This window comes from Clupea harengus, chromosome 21 (assembly GCF_900700415.2).
Source record: "Clupea harengus chromosome 21, Ch_v2.0.2, whole genome shotgun sequence".
Taxonomy (NCBI): domain Eukaryota; kingdom Metazoa; phylum Chordata; class Actinopteri; order Clupeiformes; family Clupeidae; genus Clupea; species Clupea harengus.
The window spans coordinates 2,017,429-2,041,198 of NC_045172.1; the positions used below are offsets into that span (position 1 = coordinate 2,017,429).

A 23,770-nucleotide genomic window follows, 5' to 3' on the forward strand; every position below is an offset into this window, starting at 1 on the left:
ATCAAAGAGTCTTTCAATTCTTGTTTGGGGGACTTTCGCCCATTCTTCCTTGGAAAAGGCTTCTAGTTCTGTGAGATAAGGCAGAAAATGCTCTAAAAAGGATCAAATCTGTACAATGGACTCGCAGACTTGCAAAGTCTGACAAGGGGGGCAAATGACATCTTATAAGAGGACCTCTCTATGATCCTCTCACACTAAAAGACCTCCATTGTGTGGATTCACAGTAACCTCCACTGTATCAAAGAGTTCCTTGAGCCCAAGGGCATGGCCAGAACACATAGGACAATACCTCTGGATTGGTCGGTGGAAATGTATGGAAATTGGAATGATAGTATTTAACCAACCATTGTAAGATATTTGGCCTCTATTTCACTCTTATTTTATTTTACTGTAGCTTTAACTCTTTCTCACTGACTCTCTCTCTAACTCTTTCTCCCTGACTCTCTCTCTCTCTAATTCTTTCTCCCTAACTCTCTATCTCTCTTGCTGCTCCTCTTCCTCCCTCTCTCTCTTCATTTTCCCTTCATCTCTCCCCACCCCATCTCTTTATCTGATTCACTCTTAACTCTAATGCATTCTTCTGTCCCATAAAGTCCAAACAAGCTTAAGCCAGACCCGCCAACATGCATCCACTGTGCTTCAATGCCACTGAAAGTGAGAGAGAGGAGGTTGAAAGGAGCGGTAGTGAGCAAACAGGACCCTTGCTTGTCCAGAGTTACACCCAAAGCTACGGCCAGTGACCATCAGCCGTGAGCCTCCATGAGCTGGGCGGACATGATGGTAGCCGAATCCCCAGACGTGCCTCTCCTGTTAGAGGACCTGCCCACCCAAGTACAGGGAGAGCCCATCGGCGAGAACTCGGAGGGCGACACCAGCTCTGATCTCTTTGACATGGGTGATATGGAGGAGGATGAGGAGGACTACTCCACTTTCCCTGCCGAACAGCCCAGACTCCCCCAGTGCAACCAACACAATCTCTCAGGCTGACAGTAACCTGTATGAGGTGTGCAAATGGGCTGCGGCAAAACTGGCTTTTCCCCCTTCAGGTCAGGTGCGCCCCGCTTCAGGTCAGGTGACGAGGCTCTGCACTGCACTGTTTGAGCCAACCTGAAGAGAGGCATCAAAGACACCATGGCACCTGTTCTGACAATGGGGATTCCATTAGGATAACTTTAACAATGGATGCATCTCTGACAGGTTGGGGAACCACTCTGATGGGCAGAGCTGTGAACAGTGTGTGGCCTCCCCAGCTGGGTCAAGAGTACATCAATTATCTGGAACTTCTTGCGGTGTTCTAAGCAGTGTTCTGAAGCACTTCCTGGAGTTTCTCTAAGGCCAGCACGTCTTGGTGAAAACAGACAACTCCACGCATTGGGTGGCCTACTGTCACAGGCGAGGGGGGAAGACAACATGACTCTTTGGGCTTGGCCCGTGAGAGGTGGAATCAGATGGCCACAGGCTCAACGATCAGGGTGTAATTAGATGCTATCTCTCTCAGCTTGTCACGTGGGCTTTGGGGATTAACCAGCGGGTCAACACCCCCTAGTCTGTCGTTTCATGAGAGGGGAGCGCCGTAAACGTGTGCCGTGTGCATGTCCAGGCCTGTGGTCCCACTATGGATTTGGTGCTGGATGCTCTTTGCTTTCACCCCTTTGAACCCCTTGAGGGAGTGGGGCTGTTTCTCTCTCTCAAAACAGCTGGTTTACAGGTGTTGTCCACCCACCCTTCATGTTTGCGGTTTGACTCGGGCTACACTAAAGTGTCCTTACGTCCTAATCTAGCGTTTGTGCTGCTGGTGTTACTCACTACAGGTGTCACACAGTGGAGCTGCTGGTGATATTCACTACAGGTCTCACACAGTGGAGCTGCTGGTGATCTGCTGGTGATATTCACTACAGGTGACCAACAGTGGAGCTGAGATACTCACTACAGGTGTCACACAGTGGAGCTGCTGGTGATACTCACTACAGGTGTCACACAGTGGAGCTGGTGGTGATACTCACTACAGGTGACCAACAGTGGAGCTGAGATACTCACTACAGGTGTCCAACAGTGGAGCTGCTGGTGATATTCACTACAGGTGTCACACAGTGGAGCTGCTGGTGATCTGATGGTGATATTCACTACAGGTGACCAACAGTGGAGCTGCTGGTGATATTCACTACAGGTGTCACACAGTGGAGCTGCTGGTGATCTGATGGTGATATTCACTACAGGTGACCAACAGTGGAGCTGCTGGTGATATTCACTACAGGTGACCAACAGTGGAGCTGAGATATTCACTACAGGTGTCACACAGTGGAGCTGCTGGTGATATTCACTACAGGTGTCACACAGTGGAGCTGCTGGTGATCTGATGGTGATACTCACTACAGGTGACCAACAGTGGAGCTGGTGGCTTTTCACGCCCACCTTTTACTTCGGTGAAGGATCAGAGACTGAACTCCTTATGCCCTCAGGGCTTGCGTCAGTATATAAATAGGACAGTAGATTTTAGGACGCATGATCAGCTGTTTGTCTTAGGCCTCTCATAAAGGGCTTTGTCTCATCAGAGGCTGCCCCACTGGATTGTGGAGGCTACAGTGATGGCTTATAAGAGTAAGGGCTCACAGCCCCCAGGGAGCTTGAGGTCCCTCTCTGCTAGAGGCATGGCGCCATCTTGGCCCTTGTTCAGGGTTGTGTCGGTGCAGGTCCTGGGCTTTAAGGAACACGTTTGTGTGGTCCTATAGGCTAGATTTCTCAGGTCACTCCCTGGTGCATGCTGTGCTATTTGCAGACACCCAGAGCTTTTGGATTTTGGGCTGAGTAAAGTAGTGCACTCCGGGTGTAGTTTGTATCTCCACTAGTGAAATAGCAAAGAGAAAGTTGAGTTATTGGCATAATCCCTGGTTCTATGATAACAGAGATAGGTGTTTCACCAACACTTAACTCCTTGCACAGGTATGGGAAGAAATCTCTTAGAATAACCTATACAGGGAGGTTGACCGTGGTTATAGGGACAAGGGGAGAGCCTTGTCACAAGCCGACCTGTCTGCCAGGGACAGACGTGATGTCATTGGAGCTTTCGTAGGTAGTCACGCCCCAGGCGAATCCCATAGTGAAACACCTTAAGAACCTTTACTCTGTTCTCAAAGAACCAGGGATTACGCCAACTAACCCAAAAATGGTAACCCACCATTCTCTTGGTCTTCCATACCTAAACTTGACCTACACCATTCCTTTTAACTGCCAAATTTAAATTACATTACAAACTGAGGAAACTTTTCCTGGTTTGTGGGCATCAGTTATTTTAATGTTCAGAGTCCTAGGCAGCTGCTTAGAGGAGCTCGTGGCTGCTGCTGAAGTATTAGGAGACACTTTATAATGATGACTGTGAACAAGCCATGATTATGATAGCCTAACAAGCTAATTAAGGTCTGAGACCTTGGTAAAAGTTATCTCAGAGCTCAAATCTCTTAGGATGCTAAAACTTTTGCATGGTCCTCCTTTCTGTTGTAGAAAGCAAAACGAATGCACTAATCTTACTTAAAATGTGGAAAAAAATGTTTCATCTTTAACTTTTGGAGATCTTCTTTTCATCTTCTAATCACTTAAAGCAACATTATGGTACAATTTTACCTTAAAATAACAGCTTCATTTTGAACACTGACATCTGTGTCATTGCCACTCCGCACCCGGTACGCCTGGTAACTTTGGTGGACTGTCCACAAGAACTCTCATGAGAAAAATGATGTAATGCTTTACGGCATGACATCACGAACTAACAACTGTGGGCCAGCAATAAGAAGAAGCTAGCTCAATAATATTGTTATAACATTGTTATTTTGTTTGTGGTTAGCTGATACATTACATATGACAAGATTCTTACAGAAAGAACCACATACATCGTTAGCATTGCATAAATATACTTTGCAAACTGTTAATGCTGTCCTGCCGTTAGCTGTAGTGATCCGTGTCTGTGCTAATGGGAAAACAACGACAGTCTGACAGCAGAGTGGACATCCCTGCAAATGTTATTTATGAAAGATTGAGATAGAGGCTGTAACCTTATTGGTGTCTCTCAGACATTTGTCATCTTTCTGGATGCCAAAACTCGTCTCAGTCTAGTCTAGTCTCGTCTCGTCTCAGGCTAACATGCAAAATAAATTAATAAATCTAATGCCAAAAAGTTTGGTCAGTCCTTATCACATATCACATGTTGTAAAAGTGGATTACACTCTACAACGGTAGGTGGAGCCCAATACCAATTCTTGCATAATGGGGCTTTAACTAGTCCCAGTAACAGACATTTTGACCAGGGGTGCCCAAACCTTTCCATGTCACTGTATATCCTCACAGATATCATTTTGAGTTATTACTGAGAATTGAAGAAATTTTAAGTAAACAGCTTGTTTACATAGATTTGTTTGGACGTTGTCTGTAAATACTAAACTAAACCATGCTGTTTTAATATATGTAAATGAAACAGAGTGCAGGCAATATCACTCTGCTCAATGTGTTTCTGTACTTGACATACTGTTGTAAATGTACTAACAGGCAGGTCCTCCTCGCATGGTGAAATGTTATGGTGATTTATATGTATTTGGCCCTCACAGTGGCAGAGAAGACCACAGACAAGGGGTGAACAGCAATCACCATCCACAATAGCAAGTAAGATATATTTCAAAAAGACTGTTAACCTTAATACAATCAAAGTACAAGTCTAGTGATCAATGTTTTGGTGGAAAAAAATGTGTGGGTATATCTTCACTCCGTTCTCTCTTGTTTCAGACGGATACATGAAGCAACCGAGGGAGGAGGAGCCAGAAACACACTCTAATAAGAGGCTACGCTCGTAAAGAAACACTTCAAGCTGCTGCATGTTTCAAGAACCACACATATAATTTGGCAATAAGGAAGAAGGAGACTTCGCTGGGTCTTATTACAGCTGAAGGCAAAAGCACATATTGTTGACTGCATGTTGCCTAATAAAAAAGGGTTTGAGTTTGTATAACAAATATTTTATCATATTGTAGCCATCGTATTTTAATCAGAGGGTCTGTTAACATAAGTTAGAGTTGTGTGAATGATGAACGACAAGATGTATATGTGTGGGGAAGTAAAGACATGGCTGTGAAAACAAACTGGTGTTTTTACCTTACTATTACTATCTGTGCACACAAGAACTTCATTACATTAGCAATACATCTACATGAATTCGAAGCTTAACTGGTCACCAGTCATTTGGTTTCGACTGTTACACAAACCAGTATTATTCCCAACCAGGTGGTCAGATCCAATTAATCAAGACAGAACTTTTGATGCATTGGTTTTCCTTTATTGGTGATGTGGTACAATTTCTTTCAAAGTGGAAAAATGCAACCATATGATCTTGAAATGAGGTTCCATTGTAGATATGGGCGATTCTGAACTGATTGCTTTTGGTTTCTGTTCTCATTGCAGAACTTTTCCCCAAAAAAAAAAAAAAAAAAAAAGAATCCACTTGTTTCTTGGCTCAGACTTAAGGAGCGAGACCCTCCCGTTACACCTTTCATACTAAGCAGTACAATACTGAAGAACCCAAACCATCCTGAATGTGGAATGCCAATAAATTATGCAAAGAAAGTGAGGACTGGGTAAATACAATAGTAGTACTTGCCAACGAAAGAGTATTTTTTTTGTCAAAGTAAATATTTGGCAATTAAAACAGTGACTGCATGTTAAAACATGTTTGGTTCACAACACTGTGGAAAGCTTTCCACATCACCATCAGAGATCCACCAAATGCCACTCCTTCATCGAGAGATCAACCTTCAGAGTTATTCTTAAATCCAAATTGTATTGGGTCATGTTAGTATAGTTCACTGTAATACAAAACCCCATCACCCCTGCCCACAGTCCCTCCCTAACATTGGCAAGTCAAATGTCACCATGGCGAGCGAGAAGTTGGACAGCTCCTCGGCCCTACTCTACAGGATCAATCAAACAGTCCTACTCCGCTGGGCTCAATCGGAAAACTGCAGCAATTACAGAAGAGAAAAGAAAGTACTTCATCAACAGTAGAACTCAAAATATAGTGAGTTAAAGAGGTTCATTGCTTAATTAAGACAAATATGTTCTATCAGACCATATTTTAAAATAATAAAATAATGAGAATTAAGCTCCCCCTTGATTTTTTTTAAATACAAAATAATGAGCTGGACAAGAAGCACACAAAAACAAAAGGCACCTGTTTAATGTCCGTGACCTCAACTTTTGATGTGTTTTCAGCAACCCTCTGAGTTTATGCCTTATCTTTCACTAAGTACATCAGGATGAGATCAAAGAAAAAGCTCACAAATGGCTATAGGAGAGAAATGCCTGCCTTGAGAACACTACCCCCTTGCTCTCAGCTCACGGCAACAGATGAAGAAACTTCCAGAAGTGCTTGGGATCTTTCTAGTGCACTCTTCATGGCACCCACCCTCAAGAGCATACACGCCAGCAGATGGACCCCTGACAAATGACCATGGCAACAAAAACGTAGCTGATGGACACCCAACAGGTAGCCATGGCAATAAAAAAAAAAAATACAAAATATAATGTGATACAGCCCTGTTTAACAAAAAAAAGTGAACTTCAAAACAAAGTTTTAAAAATGTACAGCGATACTTGTAGCACTGAATTCTACAAACACCAAGATATTGGCAGTACTGCCCGTTTCATATTTCAAGAACTAATGATCAAAACAAATTTAAAACACTAGTCCTCAGTCAAACCTACTGATTAATAGTTATTTCAAATAAACCTTGAATAAAATATTACAGATTTCACATTTTCTTCCTGTTTTTTTTTTTTTTTTTTTAATCTTACTGTTAATATTTTTGGACTCACGACAGAAGCCTGGAGACTTCTCTGAGCTCTTGGGGACAGCCAGTGATCCTTTGGTGTTTGATCAAACCCAAGCTTTTATCAAAAGGCCTGCAGCTTTCAAATACTGTGACACGTGAAAAGAAAATACAAAGACATCTTGAGAAGGAATGCAATTATGAAAACTGAGCTCTCAAACTCAAAGAAGCCAGAAGAGACGGAAACAAAGAGAGAAAGAAAGAGAGAGAGAGAGAGAGAGAGAGAGAGAGAGAGAGAGAGAGAGAGAGAGAGAGAGAGAGAGAGAGAGAGAGAGCGAGAGAGAGAGCAAAGCCGTATAAATAAGTGGAGAAGGCAACCTCCCTTTCCTACATGTTAACTAACTACAATATCTGGGTCCTCTACAAATGTACTGTACAAGAGACAGACCTCTCTAGGTCTTTGCAGCTGGCCTGGGAACAGCTCAGACTTCAGGAGTGCTACAGGTGTGAGTGGACCAGCATATGAGTGCATGGTGAGAATGAAGCAGAGATGATGAAAACCTCACATACAGTAAAAAGAACAACTTTTTACTGTCCATCCTCTTGGCTCTTCCCCAAGGGAACAGGATACTGTAACCCTTTAGTTCCCCACCTGGATAAAACCAACCAGTCGCCCTCTACAGTCTTCAAAAACATCCTTTTGGGGCACAAAACTAAGGAGGAAAAGGATGTACTTTCATGAAAGAAATTAGGAGAACATCTGTGATTGAGGACTAGACTTTTTGCAAGCTTGATAAGTAACTAAGAAAAAAAAGACAAATGTTTTTTTCCAAGATTTTAAATAGAGTTATTAATATTATTATTATTGTTAATATATTTTTGTGTTTTGTTTTGCTCAGTAAAAAGTGGAGATTGGCATGATTGCTAGGCTAAGCTTTAGGAAGCTGGCTTCTTCAGGTCTCGTATCTGTTTGATCAGGTAGGTCTTCTCATCGTTGAACTGCTCATCATCTGTGCGGTCCTTCTGGAAGTTGCTGAGGAAGTCGATGAGCTTCGTCTGGTTCTTTAAGAGGATATCTATGATAGGCTGCGTTTTGTTGGGATTGGCCACAAACACCTGCAAGAAGGTAAAAGAGCATAAAAGAGAAGCAGGGACGAGAGTCAGAGGCAAGCACGTAATGCCAGTATTCACCAAAACATTGTGTATCAAAGTCCTGAATAACACACAAAAATAGCCAAGGAAGCCAAGAAATCTTTAGTCTTTTGTCTTTAGAGGTCCGTTGCTGGTAAACTGCCAGTGGAAAAATATCAGTTTATGTTGTATGAGCAAGTATAGAATGCTGTGTAACCCAACTGGCTGTTGAGGGGGTTCCTAGGTGCGAGTGCTGGGCTCTTTACCTTGAACACGTGGAAGGCCTCAAACTGGATGTTGGGGCTCTTGTCTCTGAGGAGGTTCATCATCAGCTTCAGGTTCTCAGGTTTGCTGATGTAACGCGTCATCACTGTGAAGTTGTGTCTGTCCAAGAGCAGCTCTCCCAAGAGCTACACACACACACACACAAAACACACTTTACCAATACTCTGAGACAGATATACATGACAACTCCAGTTTCCTGCTCTGCTGTAGCGTACCTTTAGTGACTGCCTCTTGGTGACATAATTCTCAGAGTGTAGCAGCTTCTCATACTCTCCAAACACCTGTAAACGCACAAATACAAAATGAGAACATGCTGACAACCCAGACGTAATCACTGACCACATTCAAACCTCTGATGATAAAAACCTATCAATACAAAACATTTCAACGCCGTCGCTGCCACTTACTGTGTCATAGTTCTGTTCTAAATACTCGGCCACCAACACCTTGTGCCTCGTGAGCAGGTCCTGTCAAAGAAAGAAACTCTCAGATTTTAACGTCCACTTACATCCCATAACCATCAAACTCTCCATAAACTGAAAATGTTACAGAAAGAAAGGAATGACACAATATCAATGTGTAGCTGATACAATTTGACATTATAGCCATTTTATATGAAATAATATAGAATTATCACATATTAAGTACACTAACAGCTAGACCCTTTGGTCATGGCTTGTGAACCAGTTTCAGCGTAGTGTGACAACGACAATAAGAGATGTATTCGGTGCCGCTTCGCATCACATGGCATTGCCTCAGTGAGTGACCCCTGACCTTGAAGGTAGCGAAGGCGTCCGAGGCGATGTCGAAGGTGGACATCTCCACGTAGTTGAAGAAGTCGTGGAAGTGATCGGAGTGGAGGACGACTTTAGCCAGCGGCTCGTGACGAATGCACTCCCTCAGCATGATCCCACAGTTCAGGGCCACCTGAGCCGTCTCATACCTGCCCGACCAAAAACACCTTAACACCCATCTCTAGGACTGAGGAAAAATGGCAAGATAGTTTATGTGTGTGTATAGACCAAAAGAGGTGGGAAGCTATAGAACTACAAATTCAGCCAGGCAGACAAACTAAATGTCAGAGAGGGAAGGAAGTGTGTGAGAGAGAGAGAGAGAGAGAGAGAGAGAGAGAGAGAGAGAGAGAGAGAGAGAGAGAGAGAGAGAGAGAGAGAGAGAGAGAGAGAGAGAGAGAGAGAGAGAGAGAGAGAGAGAGCTCACCCTTTGAGCAGGATGAACAGCACCTCCTGGTGGGAGCAGAAGTACTCCACAGTGGGGCTGCGTGTGCCAATCTGCCTCCGCAGGATGTTGTTGAAGATCTGGCAGACATCCTTCTTCCCCTGCACAGCACAACATGACATTGACATCATTGGCACAACCATAGCAGTAACACAACAGCCTCATCACCCCAGACACAAGTGCCACCACAAGCACATCAATTGAAGAACTGACACACAAACCAAATGACACAACTTCCATCACTGATAAATGAGTTCTTAACAAAACTACTCCATCACCAGCACAGCCTAATTACTAAAACTGTATCATCATTAGATTATTCACAACAAGATATCCATCAACAACGTTGAGGTCACCCAATAGTTACACAACAAACTCACAACACAATGATACTTTTGACTATCCAAACAATGTCATCACAACAATAACAAAAAACTAATACTACCACCAACACAACAGTTGCTCAAAAAAATAACACCTCACTAACAACAACTGCACTGCAATAGCATTAGACAGCATTCTTTTTTCTAAAGCATGTTGTCATATTGACTTCCAAACGGAAGGTGAACCGCTGTTCTGATAGGAGTCACCCATTACAAACTGACTTATTATGACATTATTATTTCAAAAAGCCATGAAATCCACATCACATGACTGTAGAGGGAAGAAAGCAGAAGTAGTAGAAGTAGACTCCAGGGGGCAAACTGTACTCCACCTTTACCCAAGTAGACAAGAACACTGATCACTGGGGGACATTACTGAGGTCCATATCGGCATGAGGTGACGTCATATCTGCAGGTCCTGGGTTGGGGGGGGGGGGGGGGCTCACCTCAAAGTCGATGACCTGCAGGTTCTCCACCAGTGAAATGAGCAGCCCACTGTTGTACAGCTCTTGGGCCAACTGGGCCACCGTCTCAGTGTGTGGCTCTTTGTCGTTGGTGCCGTACAGGATCTCCTTCATGGCAACCAAACATTTGGACACCTCCTCTGATGCCTGGAGGCCAAGGTAAGGAAACAAAGACTGAGTAAACACCCTAGTCTCTTCTGATAAGGGGCCTGTGTACACACACTTATCAAACACCGCAGCTAGTTTTGAAGTCTATTTCACAAATATTAACTGCCGAAGAATTGGTCAAATGTTTGTTTTGTTCAAGGTTAAATAACCTAGGCACCATCATTATATTTCTGTCTTATTATGCACTCAATAAATGAACTGTGTCTATGGATGTCTACATCCTACAGAAAACTATGGGGATCTAGTGGTGAAATGACCTGCTTGAATGCTCTATTGGCTTGATGTCTCTGAACATCACTAAGGTGTGCAGGACAGGCAGTCCTGTTCCTGTACACTGTGTCTGAGAAGCATGGAGGTGAGTGTGTGTGTGTGTGTGTGTGTGTGTGTGTGTGTGTGTAGACTGTGTCTGAGAAGCATGGAGGTGAGTGTGTGAGTGTGTGTGAGTGTGTGTGTGTGTGTGTGTGTGTGTGTGTGGGGGGGGGGGGGGACTGTGTGTGAGTGTGCTGGTGAGGGCCTTAGCACAGAGGTGCAAATGAATGTCCAACTCAGCCAAGAATCTCCTTTCTCACTCCTGTGTAAGCCCACACTACTGAGGACACGGAGCGCTCACGCAAACCGGATCTCTGACATCAGATATGGTGCTTTCAGGGGAGAAATGATTCATTTTGCCTGGCAGATTTAGGCCTACATGGGGTAAACCTTTGGTCCTCCAGCTGCTAGGAGTAATCAGGTCTCATTCTATTGTCAAGCTAACAGAATTCGAAACATGTTAAGCTTTTCTTCCAAATCACAACAAATCCCACATTACTGCATACTACAGCAACTCTGGCTCACTTTGTCCCAGGTCAGTTCAAGCTCATATTAGCTGGGTTAATTTCAACTAGGGCACAACCAGGGCAGTAAGATCACATAATCTCTGTAGCAATTTATGTTTTTGGAATATAGCCTATGTGAGAAAGAATGGGACCGTTTCGAAAAATTCATTTGTATGGGCAACTGAATTCCATAAACACTGGCAGTCATCACTGACCACACCCAGCAATACAAACACCAACCTTGTCTGTCTTCTTGTCCTGCTTCACCAGGATGCCCAGGTTGTCCTTCAGAGTTTTCACGATGTCAGTGGGACTCTTGTGGGACTTACCAAAGAGTGGCATCTTGGCGGGAGTGTCCTCTCCTCAGAGTCTGTGGAATGGAGAGAAGCAAGAGAAAAGCTTAGTGAAGAACAAGACAGCACCTCAAAGACAACACTGTGCACCTGAACATAATGTCAACTCCTAAGCTTGGGTTGGCATGGCTGTCATGACAATGGGACTACACATTGTTTCAATTGCAGGCTATGTGAGTAACAGAGATTCCCCTTCCCTTTTAGGCCGTGTTAATCAGAGACCTGAAGCGGTAGTGGTGTTTGAGAACTCATCCCTGAAGCACTAAATCTCTACGCCAGCACTTGGGAACTTATGATGTGGAACCTCAAGCAACCTTGTCTGAGAGAGAGAAGAGCTAACTTGTGACTGGTAATCCTCAGGAACGCTTCTCTCAGCCCCACCCCCTGCCTCTGCAGAGACTGTGTCACTTTGATCACAGCTCTTTGGCAGCCAGAGCTGCCAGCCACTGAGGATCCAAACGCTGCCTGGACCCACTCAGCAAAAGCCCCAGCATCCTCCTGGGTACTGCGTCAGCAGAGAGTCACCTGTCCCATAACATTTGTAAACGTGTGTATACAACACTTCAAAGAAGCAATAAGGAGTGTTGGTCTGAAACTAGTGAGCTAACTTCATAAAAGGCATGCACAAACCTTGTAAACACCAACAACAGCACAGCTGGCATTGAAAAAAAGCTTGCTAAAGAATGCTAAACTGGTGTCTTATGGTCATACAGTTGGCATTGTCATGCTGTGAAAACGTTTCTAACATTTTCATGAGGTGATCCAACCTGAACCACAGAACAAGATAGTTGTTAGCCCGGGTGGCTAGCGGGAATGACAGGTATGTTTATTTGTCCCTCGCATGACAATATACCATCAAAAAGTGTTATCGTATTCAAGTATGTAGCTATGCTGCCTCACAACTTGATGTGGGTTTGTTTTGGATGACAAAGTGGATTGCCTCCAGAAATCTTTCAAAGCAAAGGAAGACACAACACTCATAACATCAATGTAGGATTTGAGGACTATAGAGGCTCAGGAGGCTAGAGTTCCTGACACAACCCCACAACTTACATGCTACTACATACTGTATCTAATTTGCTAAGTCTTTGTAGCAAGTCAACTTCAACATCTACAAATATATATATCGTATAAATATATAAGCGTATAGACCTAATCATTGGCTAAGATTCCATTTTTTCCTGTGGATTCAGTGAGAGACAATTACTCCATCCATATCTCACCTGCTTTGCTTATCGTTCACATCTCTTACTCACACACTCATAGCCTTGCTCTAGGTGACCCGCAGCTGAGTCAGTGCTCACAAGAGGGCGAAGGGTGAAGCAAGCATCCATCTATCACTGCCTGTCACACACTACTCACTCACACTAGCACCAAAGACGACACACCCACATCATTCAGAACTTGCAATGAGACAACTCACGGCTACAGGAAGAACTTCAAAAACAAAAAATAAACTAGCCTTGACAAATACCAAAAGCACATATATCAGTAAAAGCATGTATCCATCGGTTTTTTTTACAACAATATGCAAGGGAGAGAGGCACGAGCCGAGACTATAGAAAGTGGAGCTAAAGTATACGTAATAGGCTATAGGTGTATCAGAAGCAAATAGCAGGGTGAGTTAACGTTACTTTAGTGGGCCCATCTTAAATTCGTATTAACGCAAATCATAAGAAAGACCTTTGTGCCTTTAAACAGAAAATCCACTAGCATTAACAGGATGATAACATCGGGAGATATGAAAAATATGCGGTATTAAACAAATGTCTGATCGAAGCTTGATTTTTGATCAAGGTCAGACACGAGACCATTGGAATTTCTTCTCACGGCACAGAGCTTTTACAGAGATTACTAGGGCTGGATAGCGCATTACCGAGTGGGACCATAGATGTTGCTAGCCTTCGAGCTAATCACCTGTTTATTACAAGGCCTCTGTTCGCCCAACTCCACGCAAAGCAACACAAACAATGCGGACAAAAGACTGAGCTAGCGTGCTAGCTAACATGGGAAGAGCATGACACGGGGCGGTACTTGCATTTTACTCCTCGAACAAAAAAAGATCACAATTAGACCTAGCTTGCTAGCGGCGAATTAAGCGTAAATCCGTCGCCCGTGTAGCAGTAGCAATACAGCCGACGCGGACGGGACAGACATACACCCCGCCTGAGTTCAGAGCAGCTAGCTAGCTGCAATTTAGCTTTGCCAAAATGATCGAATTGACGTCTGACATGCGCGAATCGAACATTTCTTGTGCGACAATAAAGAGAGAGACTTGTCAAAAAGAGATTGGCTTTATTTAGTTAGCCAACTAGCTAGCATATTTGTGTCCACTCGATCCAAGTTTGAAACAATGTCAAGGACACCATTAGTTACTTAAATGAACCGAGAGTCGATTTGGTCCGTCAAGTTTTGAATCCCATAATGCCAACCAAGGCTTGATACTTACATTGCAAATGTATATTTTGTGTCTTTTCGCTCGGATATCTTGCCAGGTTCCCTGTCTCAATGTAACCGAGCTGCTTTTTCTGGTCACGCCAGCGGTGTGTACGCTGGGCTAAACGTCAGAGGAATGTGTGTATGCGCGAATTAAACAGTGCGGAATCTTTTAAGAAGGCAGTACAGAATTTCTCTTGCAGTGAGTCAGGGCTATGTGGCTATGTCAAGAGGAGTTCGGGCCTCGAACATGATAGTCTGAATCATGAATGTACTCTGCCGTTCATTGGTGCCTTCTGCAATGGGGCGGTGCGACAGAGTACCCGGATTAGACATTTTAGGCCTGGTCACGGCCAATATGGTTAGCAGCAGACGGATAACCACGGTTAAACTACTTGCGTTCTATGTGACGCTGGCCGAACGTATGGGAATTACTTACTTCAACTAAAAATGTCGAAAAGGCCTTTAAGTAATCAGTGGACATTCATTGTTGTCACTCTGAAATATAATGAAATTAGATAAATGTCTGACTGAGTAATAATATCCTGTTGATGAGGGAATTAAAATGGAGGCTGTGCCAAAAATGTAATAGTAGGGCTATATTTTAAGAGTATGTCTTATTTTTCACAGAATTTTGTAGTAGCCTACCCGTTAATGTTCCATCGCATACTTCAATTTCATGAATTATAAATGTACCCTAGGCTGCTGCTACTACTTATTCTTTTAGCAGAAATATATGTGTAGCTGTAACATCAGGCCACAACAACATGAGAGACTACTGAGCAGATGTGTGTGGATGCAAACTTTGTGAAGCATTGTTATGGAAAAACAGAGGCCAAACAGATTTCAAAGTTAGTATAATGTTTCTGTGGACTTTATTCAAGCTTAATTTTTCTTCATACATCTCAACGTCTTAAATACATATTTACACATATACATAGACATGTATGCATCATTCAGACCAGCAGGGGCACCACTGCCACTGGAAAAGAGACACATGCGGCAATGTGCTGCATCGATTGTGGTACACAGTAACACAATACTTCTTGGTGAAAAACCAAATGAAATGAAATGTTTGATATAAATAAACTAAATGTTTTCAAAAACTACTTATACTGCCTTTGTTAAAAACATTGTTTTGCTTGACTATACATCTTTCAGAAATGCCTCAGATTTCAGGGGGCTCTGATAATCAGCTGGTTGCATTTAAAAAATATTGAGATTGTTGGTGCATGCTTAGATTGTTTTAAAAACCCTCCTTAAAATAATGCATTGTGGATTTACATTTCCTCAGATGAGATTTCTGAAAAAATAATTTGTGGACAGATTACAGGTTCATGTGCAGGCATGGAAAATGGGATACAGAACAATGTAGACTTTGAAAATGATAGAAACTTTACAAATAATTCAAGACAATGATTCATGAGAACATAACCATTGAGATCTGAATATACAATATATATATATATATATATTTATGTTTTCATGGGAAAATGAGGTAAATTTCAAAATATCTGTACACATTTTATTCTTATTGCAGTAAATAATTTAAACTTTACACCTGTTCATCATTAATACACATAGGAAACAGAGACTGTTCACAGTATTTTCATCAATAAGAGACTGAACATAACTCAACAGTCTTATCAGTGTTCAACAACACATAACTGTCTCCACGTATTACATTGGCAAATGAGCTCTATTTTTTGTGAATGAATGAAGGTTTCACTCTGTGCTGAACAATGAGTCAAAGATGTCTGACATCTGACATGATACAGTCGCAGTTTTGTTTTTCTTCTGTGCAGTGGATACATACTGGAGAGAGACAAATGAAGAGTTAGTCTATACTCATTGTCATAGTAACACTTAGGGACTCTGATTCATTCTCAACTAGAGAACATCTAAATGTACATTGTTCTGTTCCCAAGATGGAAAGAGACATTTTTAAAATACATTTTATTCATAGTATAATGGAAAAATTAAAATGGACCAGTAAAACTAGCATTTGGAAAGAATACTTTCAGGAAGTGCTGTCTCTTGTGATGAATGCTGGGCTACTCTCTCTCTCTCTCTCTCTTTCTCTTTCTTTCTTTCTTTCTCTCTCTCTCTCTCTCTCTCTCTCTCTGAGAGTCCAAGAGGGGATGCGTTGTGAACTCCAGTGATCCAGTCACGCCAAGAACAGTTGGAAATGACCCACTGCACCATGTAATAATTCTGTAATTCCACTACTGCAGAGCGATCAGCAGTCACAGCAGAGAAATGCACACATAAGAGAGGCCAGAGGGGGGCGCCACAGCGCAGGATCTCAGCAGGCCTCAGGGCTTGATGTCGGAGAAGCTTGTGTAGGTCTCACTGCAGCTAGAGGAGGTACTCAGGTTCCCCGAACCACTTCCCTCTGCAGCATAGCAAAGGGACACGGTAGTTAGCACCATACGCATATACATAGACACACACATTCACAGACACTGCAGCATAGCAAAGGGACACGCTAGTTAGCATCACACCATACGCATATACATAAACACACACACTCACAGACACAAATAAATGCAAGAATGATTCAGTGTACACATAAACACACACACACAGATATACGCTGATACAAATATCAACACATGCACTCTTATATAATTATTTAGGACCACCATACCTGAACTTGTAAGAGATTGTGAGGATTTTGACTCTCCTATTAATGTAAGGAGGTTAGCAGCAGGTAACCAGCCTTCTTTGTTGGTCTTGAGGTTTTTAACAAACCTGAGTCACACAAAAAACCACATCAACCAATACATCTGAATGCAGGGGCAACAGCCTTCCACATAGAGAACATTAGAGAGTTCTTGTTATATGAAACAAAAGGTACACCAAGGTTGTCAGTGGTTGACTACAGCTTTAAGGATTTATAATGTTTGAAAATTACTATACATATGAATACTACTTCACTAAGTATTAAAGAGTAACAATGAAATGTTTATGTAGCACAACTAGCTTGATATATGATACTTGTAGATACATTCAAAAGTTCAGTGGCAACTTTGTAAAGGGGGATACATTTCATGATAATTCATTTATAAAAAGTTATGTGCTATTTATATGAATACGAAACGTAAATGTATTTCTTTTTGTATAAATACGTATTTTTCTGTATGCCTCTGTAAACACGCTAACCTGCTCTAACTGCAACGAAACTATAAAACATTTATCAATGGGGTTCATACAGCATGAACACAGGAATGACAAGTTACTGTAGACCCAATAATTCTGAATATATCGTACAACATTCAGGTACTCCCTTAATAACTAAGAGTAGATTTTAGACATAGTTTTCTGTTTGATTGCTGTAATAGTAGCAACAGTAACCTTATGAGCATACTGTATACCCACTAAGCTGTTCTATAATACTTGAATGCTCTCTCCCTATTCTATCCACTATCAATGTGGTATGTATCATGTATATACCATCTTATGTAGATATGTATTGTGTACATTTGGTAGCATGCCTATTCTGATACGTGTATGAATTCATCTGCCATGTTTCTGATTCTCTCTCCTCCCTTCTGCCATCCCCATCCCCTTTCTATCTCTCCCTCTGTACCCGGCAGACCCCAAGCAGAGGGGCCCCGCTTATAAGCCGAGGTTCTGCTCAAGGTGTCTGTTAACAGGGAGATTTACCTTGCCCCTGTCGCCTTTGTACTTGCTCCAGGGGGGATTCAGGCCCTGGGCTCTGTAAAGTGCCTTGAGGCAATTTGATCGTTTTGGAGCTAAATAAATCAAATTGAACTGAATTTAAGTGAATTTTGACAGCTGAAGAGTATCTCTGAAAGCATCTGCCCCACAGCCTTCCATCTCCAATTCTCCAGATTGTTCACCATTTTGATTGGTCTGCCTTACCACTGTCCATCCTCCCCCTCCTTCACCAGCTGGACCATGTCTCCATTCTTCACACTCAGGTCTTGAGGGCCTCCCTTCTCATAGTCAGCCGCCACCACATACTTGCCTGGAGCCTTGAAAACACAACCACACACACACACACATACACACATCATCAGCGATGATGGTTTTATTCCCATTGGTTCTCTCCAGCTAATGAAACCATAGTAACAGATTTTCAACAAACATACCGTGTGACTCATATTAATACTATAATACACATGGACACAAACATATTGTGTATGTAAAACTATGCTTAAAGCACAAACATACCCAATGCTTAATGAAACAGTAGTCTGAGGAAACTATAAGAAACTATTACTATGGAGCAGGAACAGTCACGGCATTTTTACCACAAACTGGCAGATAAGGTGGAAGTTAGCAGAAGAGGCATGACAGGGTTCACTGTGAAAGAGAGTTCTTCAGCTTCTCCTTATAGGGTTACATTTAGCTTTAAGGATTTCCCTTTGAACGAGTACGAGCACAACCTCAAGATTCTTTAAAAGTGAATTGATAAAATAGTTTTCTATGTTACAAAAAAAACCTAAATTAATGACAAAAGGAGTGGTGAAAGGATGTTGTAGTTATGGATCATACATACAAAACATGCTGCACCTTTTAGGTTTTAAGATAGCACCTTTTCCTGGAAGACAAAAGGCTGGTCTTTTACATTAATGTTTTATCTGATTTGCGTAAGCAAGCATTCAATGACCAGGTGAGTCAGTCAGGAAAGGGGAGTGAGGCCAACACAGCAGCCTCTGTCAACATCTAGCCTGTGTGAAATCTGGTCACTCACCAGTTTCTTGACCCCCTCATCCTCAGGGTCAGAGTTCAAGGGGTCCTCAGCGCTCGAGTAGCCATCATGCTCCTCGGAGGCATCCATGGAAAGGGATGCCTTAGTCCAGCCTGGAGAGGTCAGAGAGGTCAACACAGATCAGTGAAGATAGTGAGTGAGTGATACCTGCTTTAGATAAACTCCTACAAATAACAGAAATGAACACATCAGGCTGTAGAAAAAGAGAACACTTGTAGAAGAGTGCTACGCTAGTGTACAGTGTTCACTCAGTGTAACACAATGCCCTGTTGATCACTATTCATGTTTAAAATGACAACAATTTTCTCCAATAAGGTGTGGAGAGTGGAGATGCAAATCAAGGAAAAGGGTGATTCAAATCAAAGCAGGGCAAACCAGTTATAGTGATTCAAAATCAAATAAAAGGTTGGCACTGAAAAACCTAAATAATAAAAGGTATGTGTGATTGTTTTTGATTGTGATTGTGATGGTTTACATGATTGTAAGAAGCCTATATGAGAACCATACCCCAAAGCACAGGATATAGCCATGTAGGGTTTGAGGTAAGCCTTTTCCCACAGTGGTGAGCACACAGCAAGTCAACACTGAACGAACCAAGACCAAGACCAAACACCCCATGCAGCACCGTAGGATTAGGTTTTTGAAGTACCCCTTCCTTGTCTTTGAAAGACAAATCACCTGCTGTGACATTTAGAGGTATGTGCCACACACGTACACACCACACAAACACATACCAGCTCCAACTATCATAACATTTTCATGACTGAAAAACCTCAGTGAAGGGTCTGTCCAACCAATCCACATTACAACAGAACACTTCACAGGAATCACCACATACAGACAGGGGGTGTGTGCAGAGACTCTACTTTCATCCTGCTGGGTTTCTAAGTGAGAGAAGGGTCTTGTTAAAGTGCATTCAAGGGCTTAGGTGCAGAGCACAGCAGAGCACAGCAGTCCAGGCCACCCAGGGCAGGCAGGGGTTTACCTCTCCTCTTGGCCTGCAGGAGGCTGGAGGTGCTCAGCCATCGCACTCGACTCAGGCTAATGGGATGACCTGTGTCTGATGAAAGAGCAACCATCACACACATGCTCCACACACACACACACACACACACACACACACACCACACCCACCACACACACACATCCTCTCTGTCTCCCTGACATTCACTCTCTGTTGCCTCACATTCGTGCATTCACTCACTCAGTCTGTCAAGTTCACTAGGTGTCACTCACTCGATGTCACTTATTCACTCTCACTCACTCATTCATTCATTCGTTCACTCAGTCACCCTTGTGCAATTTCACTCACTCAGTCATACTCATTCAGTCTCACTCATATTCGTTCACTCTCACACTCAGTCTCACTCTCAATTAGTCTCACTCACTCATTCCCCCACAATCAGTCTCATACTCACTCACACTTGGTCGATCTAACCCAGTCTCACTCACGCTATTCCCATTCAGCCATTCATTCCATTCAGCCAATATACAGGCCACTATATAGTGAATCAGCCATTTTGTAGTGCTGTTAGAATTCTCAACTGTACATTTCATTAATTCTATAGTACACTTTATAATTCCCCTATGCGCTGAAAATTGTAGTGTACAAATGATGTACACTGCAACAGAGCCTGTGTTTCTCCCCTCACTCTCACTTAGTCTAACTCATGCACACACTCTCACCCAGTCACACACTCACACGGTCTCACACTAACTCACTCAGTCTCACTCATGCACACACTCTCACCCAGTCACACACTCACACGGTCTCACACTAACTCACTCAGTCTCACTCATGCACACACTCTCACCCAGTCACACACTCACACGGTCTCACACTAACTCACTCAGTCTCACTCACCCATGCCTCTTAACTGACCACCATGACTATGCAACTAGTATAAAGAACCAAATGCGTTAATGGATTCATGGAGTCTGTTTGTTGAAGAAATGGCAGTTGTATATGGTAGTATATGGTATGGTTTTTCAAAACAAGATATCATCTACCAAACCAATTCTGACTGACTGTAGAGGACTGGACATAAAAGATGACACTTTAACATCTACATAAACCATATTGCTCCCTAAAATGATCAGTCTGAAAATGTGCACATTTTCATTCAACATAACAAGCACATGAAACACAATGCAGTATTTAGAATCATTGGCCAGTGGCTTTGCTTCCTTCTCTCCTACAGGTGTGACAGGAGAGGCTAGAGGAGGCTCGAGCAGGAAAGGGAAACTTTAAAGGGAGATATACCTCTAAAGCCAAACGGGGTTGGGTCACTCTTAATCTCATGGCGCTTGGGTTTGTGGTCGGGACTAAGGGGTCCTGGCAGGAAAGCAAGAGGAGTGGACAAACAGAGAGAGAGAGAGAGAGAGAGAGGAGTGGACAAACAGAGAGAGATAGAGAAAGAGAAAGAGGAGTGGACAAACAGAGAGAGAGAAAGAAGTGCAGAGAGCAGAGCGGGGAAAGACAACCAGAACAAGAGAGGAAATGGTCAGAAAGAGAAACCGAGAGAAAGAGTGAAAGACACGAGAACAACACGAAAGCGTGAAAAGTAGGTAGAGTTTGAGGGTCACTACTGATGCGCTAGACAGGCTACCTATCATAGGACTACTGCCATCACAGGCTCTAGGATCACTACTGATGGCTACCTATCATAGGACTACTGCCATCACAGGCTCTAGGATCACTACTGATGGCTTCCTATCATAAGACTACTGCCATCACAGGCTCTAGGATCACTACTGATGGCTACCTATCATAGGACTACTGCCATCACAGGCTCTAGGATCACTACTGATGGCTTCCTATCATAAGACTACTGCCATCACAGGCTCTAGGATCACTACTGATGGCTACCTATCATAGGACTACTCCCATCACAGGCTCTAGGATCACTACTGATGGCTACCTATCATTAGACTACTGCCATCACAGGCTCTAGGATCACTACTGATGGCTACCTATCATAGGACTACTGCCATCACAGGCTCTAGGATCACTACTGATGGCTACCTATCATAGGACTACTGCCATCACAGGCTCTAGGATCACTACTGATGGCTACCTATCATAGGACTACTGCCATCACAGGCTCTAGGATCACTACTGATGGCTTCCTATCATAAGACTACTGCCATCACAGGCTCTAGGATCACTACTGATGGCTACCTATCATAGGACTACTGCCATCACAGGCTCTAGGATCACTACTGATGGCTACCTATCATAGGACTACTGCCATCACAGGCTCTAGGATCACTACTGATGGCTACCTATCATAGGACTACTGCCATCACAGGCTCTAGGATCACTACTGATGGCTACCTATCATAGGACTACTGCCATCACAGGCTCTAGGATCACTACTGATGGCTACCTATCATAGGACTACTGCCATCACAGGCTCTAGGATCACTACTGATGGCTACCTATCATAGGACTACTGCCATCACAGGCTCTAGGATCACTACTGATGGCTACCTATCATAGGACTACTGCCATCACAGGCTCTAGGATCACTACTGATGGCTACCTATCATTAGACTACTGCCATCACAGGCTCTAGGATCACTACTGATGGCTACCTATCATAAGACTACTGCCATCACAGGCTCTAGGATCACTACTGATGGCTACCTATCATAAGACTACTGCCATCACAGGCTCTAGAAGCTCTACTTTACAGCTCAGCCTGCAATACCTGGTGGGCTGACAATCGCCATGGGGAGGGTCTGACTTTTCCCTTCTTGTGATAGCAGGTCTGTGTCAGGAAGCATACCATATGTGTCACTACACAGTTTTTCTACATCTCTTTCCATCATTAGTCTGTCATTAGATGTTAAACTACAACTGGTCTTCATGTGATCGGAAAACAACAAAGAAAGCCCAGGTCGATTCTAACTACAACAGGTTGAAGACAAACTCACCTCATCAGTCACTAAGACTATCTAATGTGGTCTTAAACTAAAAATCACTGCATGTAATACACGTACTGACAGATGAACAGACATGCACTTCTACCTTTCTGGCTCTTGAGGTTGCTGAATCCCTGAAGGGTAAAGCGCTTTTTAGCAGCGGCCGCCCTGTCTGTGGTGGGACTGGTGACTGTGTCCTCTACAGCCACAACCACAACCACAGCAGAGGAAGAGGAAGGAAGGAGGCGACAGGCAGGGGAGGAGAGGAAGAAGACAAAATAAGTTCAAAGCCAGGGGAAAGGAAGAAGGCACAAATGAATAACCACTTCAGATCCCTGGAGGAAGGGAGAAAAGAAGGCATAAGGGGTAGGACAGCGACACAGGGAAGAGTCTGTCGGAATATCAGAAAAGCATGCCTGGAGCTTCTGAGAGGATTAGAACACTTCCCAGATCAGTTACAAAAGCAGCAGACAGAAGCAGTTTGCCCTCATGCCAAACCTGTAGCTTTTCTTCACCTCCTTGGAACACCTGGGTGCTTTATTTGTTCATGGTTTGCTTTATACGGTTTTTATTGGTGGGTGAATATTTCTAAGCAGATGACGAACAGATGACTCTCAGCTCTCAGAGATGACTACTGACCTTTAGTCTTGTCTGTGGACTTAGGGGAGGAACCAGTGTTGCTCTCTGCTGAATCGGTCTTCTTCTCCTCACCCTTCTTTAGACTCTTCTGATTGCTCTTGAAAGGGCTGAAAATAAATAAATCATGAAAACCTAACAACATAGTATACACAATGAACTCCATTAAAAAAATGGATTGATTTCTTAGAGATGGTAAGAATGCTGCAACCAATAACAATTAATTCATTAATCAGTTCTTGTTCCTGGATCAGTGACTAGAGGATAAAGTTGGACCCGAGGGACAAACCTCAAACTGATTGGTCCACTGTTGGCAGCAGGCAATGGAGACACCTGGTCTGAAGTCTTCGGCAGTCTGGCATCTGGAGCAGGAAAAGGAGAGATATTTT

At 43.1% G+C, this 23,770-nt stretch overlaps 2 protein-coding genes and 1 non-coding gene across 16 annotated transcripts in view; 1 reads left to right on the forward strand and 2 right to left on the reverse strand.

Annotated features, from left to right (window-relative positions):
* The first annotated feature begins 3,367 nt into the window (after positions 1 to 3,367).
* Positions 3,368 to 5,123, forward strand: LOC105890408. Its single transcript, XR_004162682.2, has 2 exons — positions 3,368 to 4,650; positions 4,771 to 5,123. It is a non-coding gene; the product is annotated as an uncharacterized LOC105890408 (transcript).
* Positions 5,124 to 5,295: 172 nt separating this feature from the next.
* Positions 5,296 to 14,306, reverse strand: cab39l (calcium binding protein 39-like). Its single transcript, XM_012816437.3, has 9 exons — positions 14,091 to 14,306; positions 11,529 to 11,658; positions 10,288 to 10,452; positions 9,441 to 9,559; positions 8,997 to 9,165; positions 8,630 to 8,689; positions 8,438 to 8,503; positions 8,204 to 8,347; positions 5,296 to 7,922 (listed from the first exon to the last, which is right to left on the reverse strand). Exons 2-9 carry the CDS (start codon positions 11,628 to 11,630, stop codon positions 7,743 to 7,745), a joined length of 1,005 nt encoding a protein of 334 aa, XP_012671891.1. The 5' UTR covers positions 11,631 to 11,658; positions 14,091 to 14,306; the 3' UTR covers positions 5,296 to 7,742.
* A 615-nt stretch (positions 14,307 to 14,921) lies between these two features.
* mcf2la (mcf.2 cell line derived transforming sequence-like a) overlaps positions 14,922 to 23,770 on the reverse strand; it is a 55,453-nt gene continuing 46,604 nt past the window's right edge. For 5 of the 14 annotated variants that reach the window (XM_031558297.2, XM_031558293.2, XM_031558299.2 and 2 more), the window contains exons 24-33: positions 23,671 to 23,743; positions 23,385 to 23,491; positions 22,852 to 22,944; positions 22,532 to 22,591; positions 21,082 to 21,153; positions 19,804 to 19,878; positions 18,801 to 18,910; positions 17,966 to 18,078; positions 16,728 to 16,831; positions 14,922 to 16,472 (exon numbers count right to left, since the gene is read on the reverse strand). In XM_031558297.2, coding sequence (XP_031414157.1) covers positions 16,393 to 16,472; positions 16,728 to 16,831; positions 17,966 to 18,078; positions 18,801 to 18,910; positions 19,804 to 19,878; positions 21,082 to 21,153; positions 22,532 to 22,591; positions 22,852 to 22,944; positions 23,385 to 23,491; positions 23,671 to 23,743 — 887 coding nt within the window. In that variant the 3' untranslated portion in view covers positions 14,922 to 16,392. The remainder of the gene's footprint in view (positions 16,473 to 16,727; positions 16,832 to 17,965; positions 18,079 to 18,800; positions 18,911 to 19,803; positions 19,879 to 21,081; positions 21,154 to 22,531; positions 22,592 to 22,851; positions 22,945 to 23,384; positions 23,492 to 23,670; positions 23,744 to 23,770) is intronic. The other 9 variants (XM_031558296.2, XM_031558298.2, XM_031558300.2 and 6 more) reach the window with 9 other exon arrangements.

Coding starts and splice junctions, on each gene's coding strand:
- cab39l (XM_012816437.3), bottom strand. CDS start 11,630: ATGCCACTCTTTGGTAAGTCCCACAAGAGTCCCACTGACATCGTGAAA. Junction 9,560..10,287: donor TGCAGGTCATCGACTTTGAG/GTGAGCCCCCCC, acceptor TGTGCTGTGCAG/GGGAAGAAGGATGTCTGCCA. Junction 8,504..8,629: donor TAGAACAGAACTATGACACA/GTAAGTGGCAGC, acceptor GTGCGTTTACAG/GTGTTTGGAGAGTATGAGAA.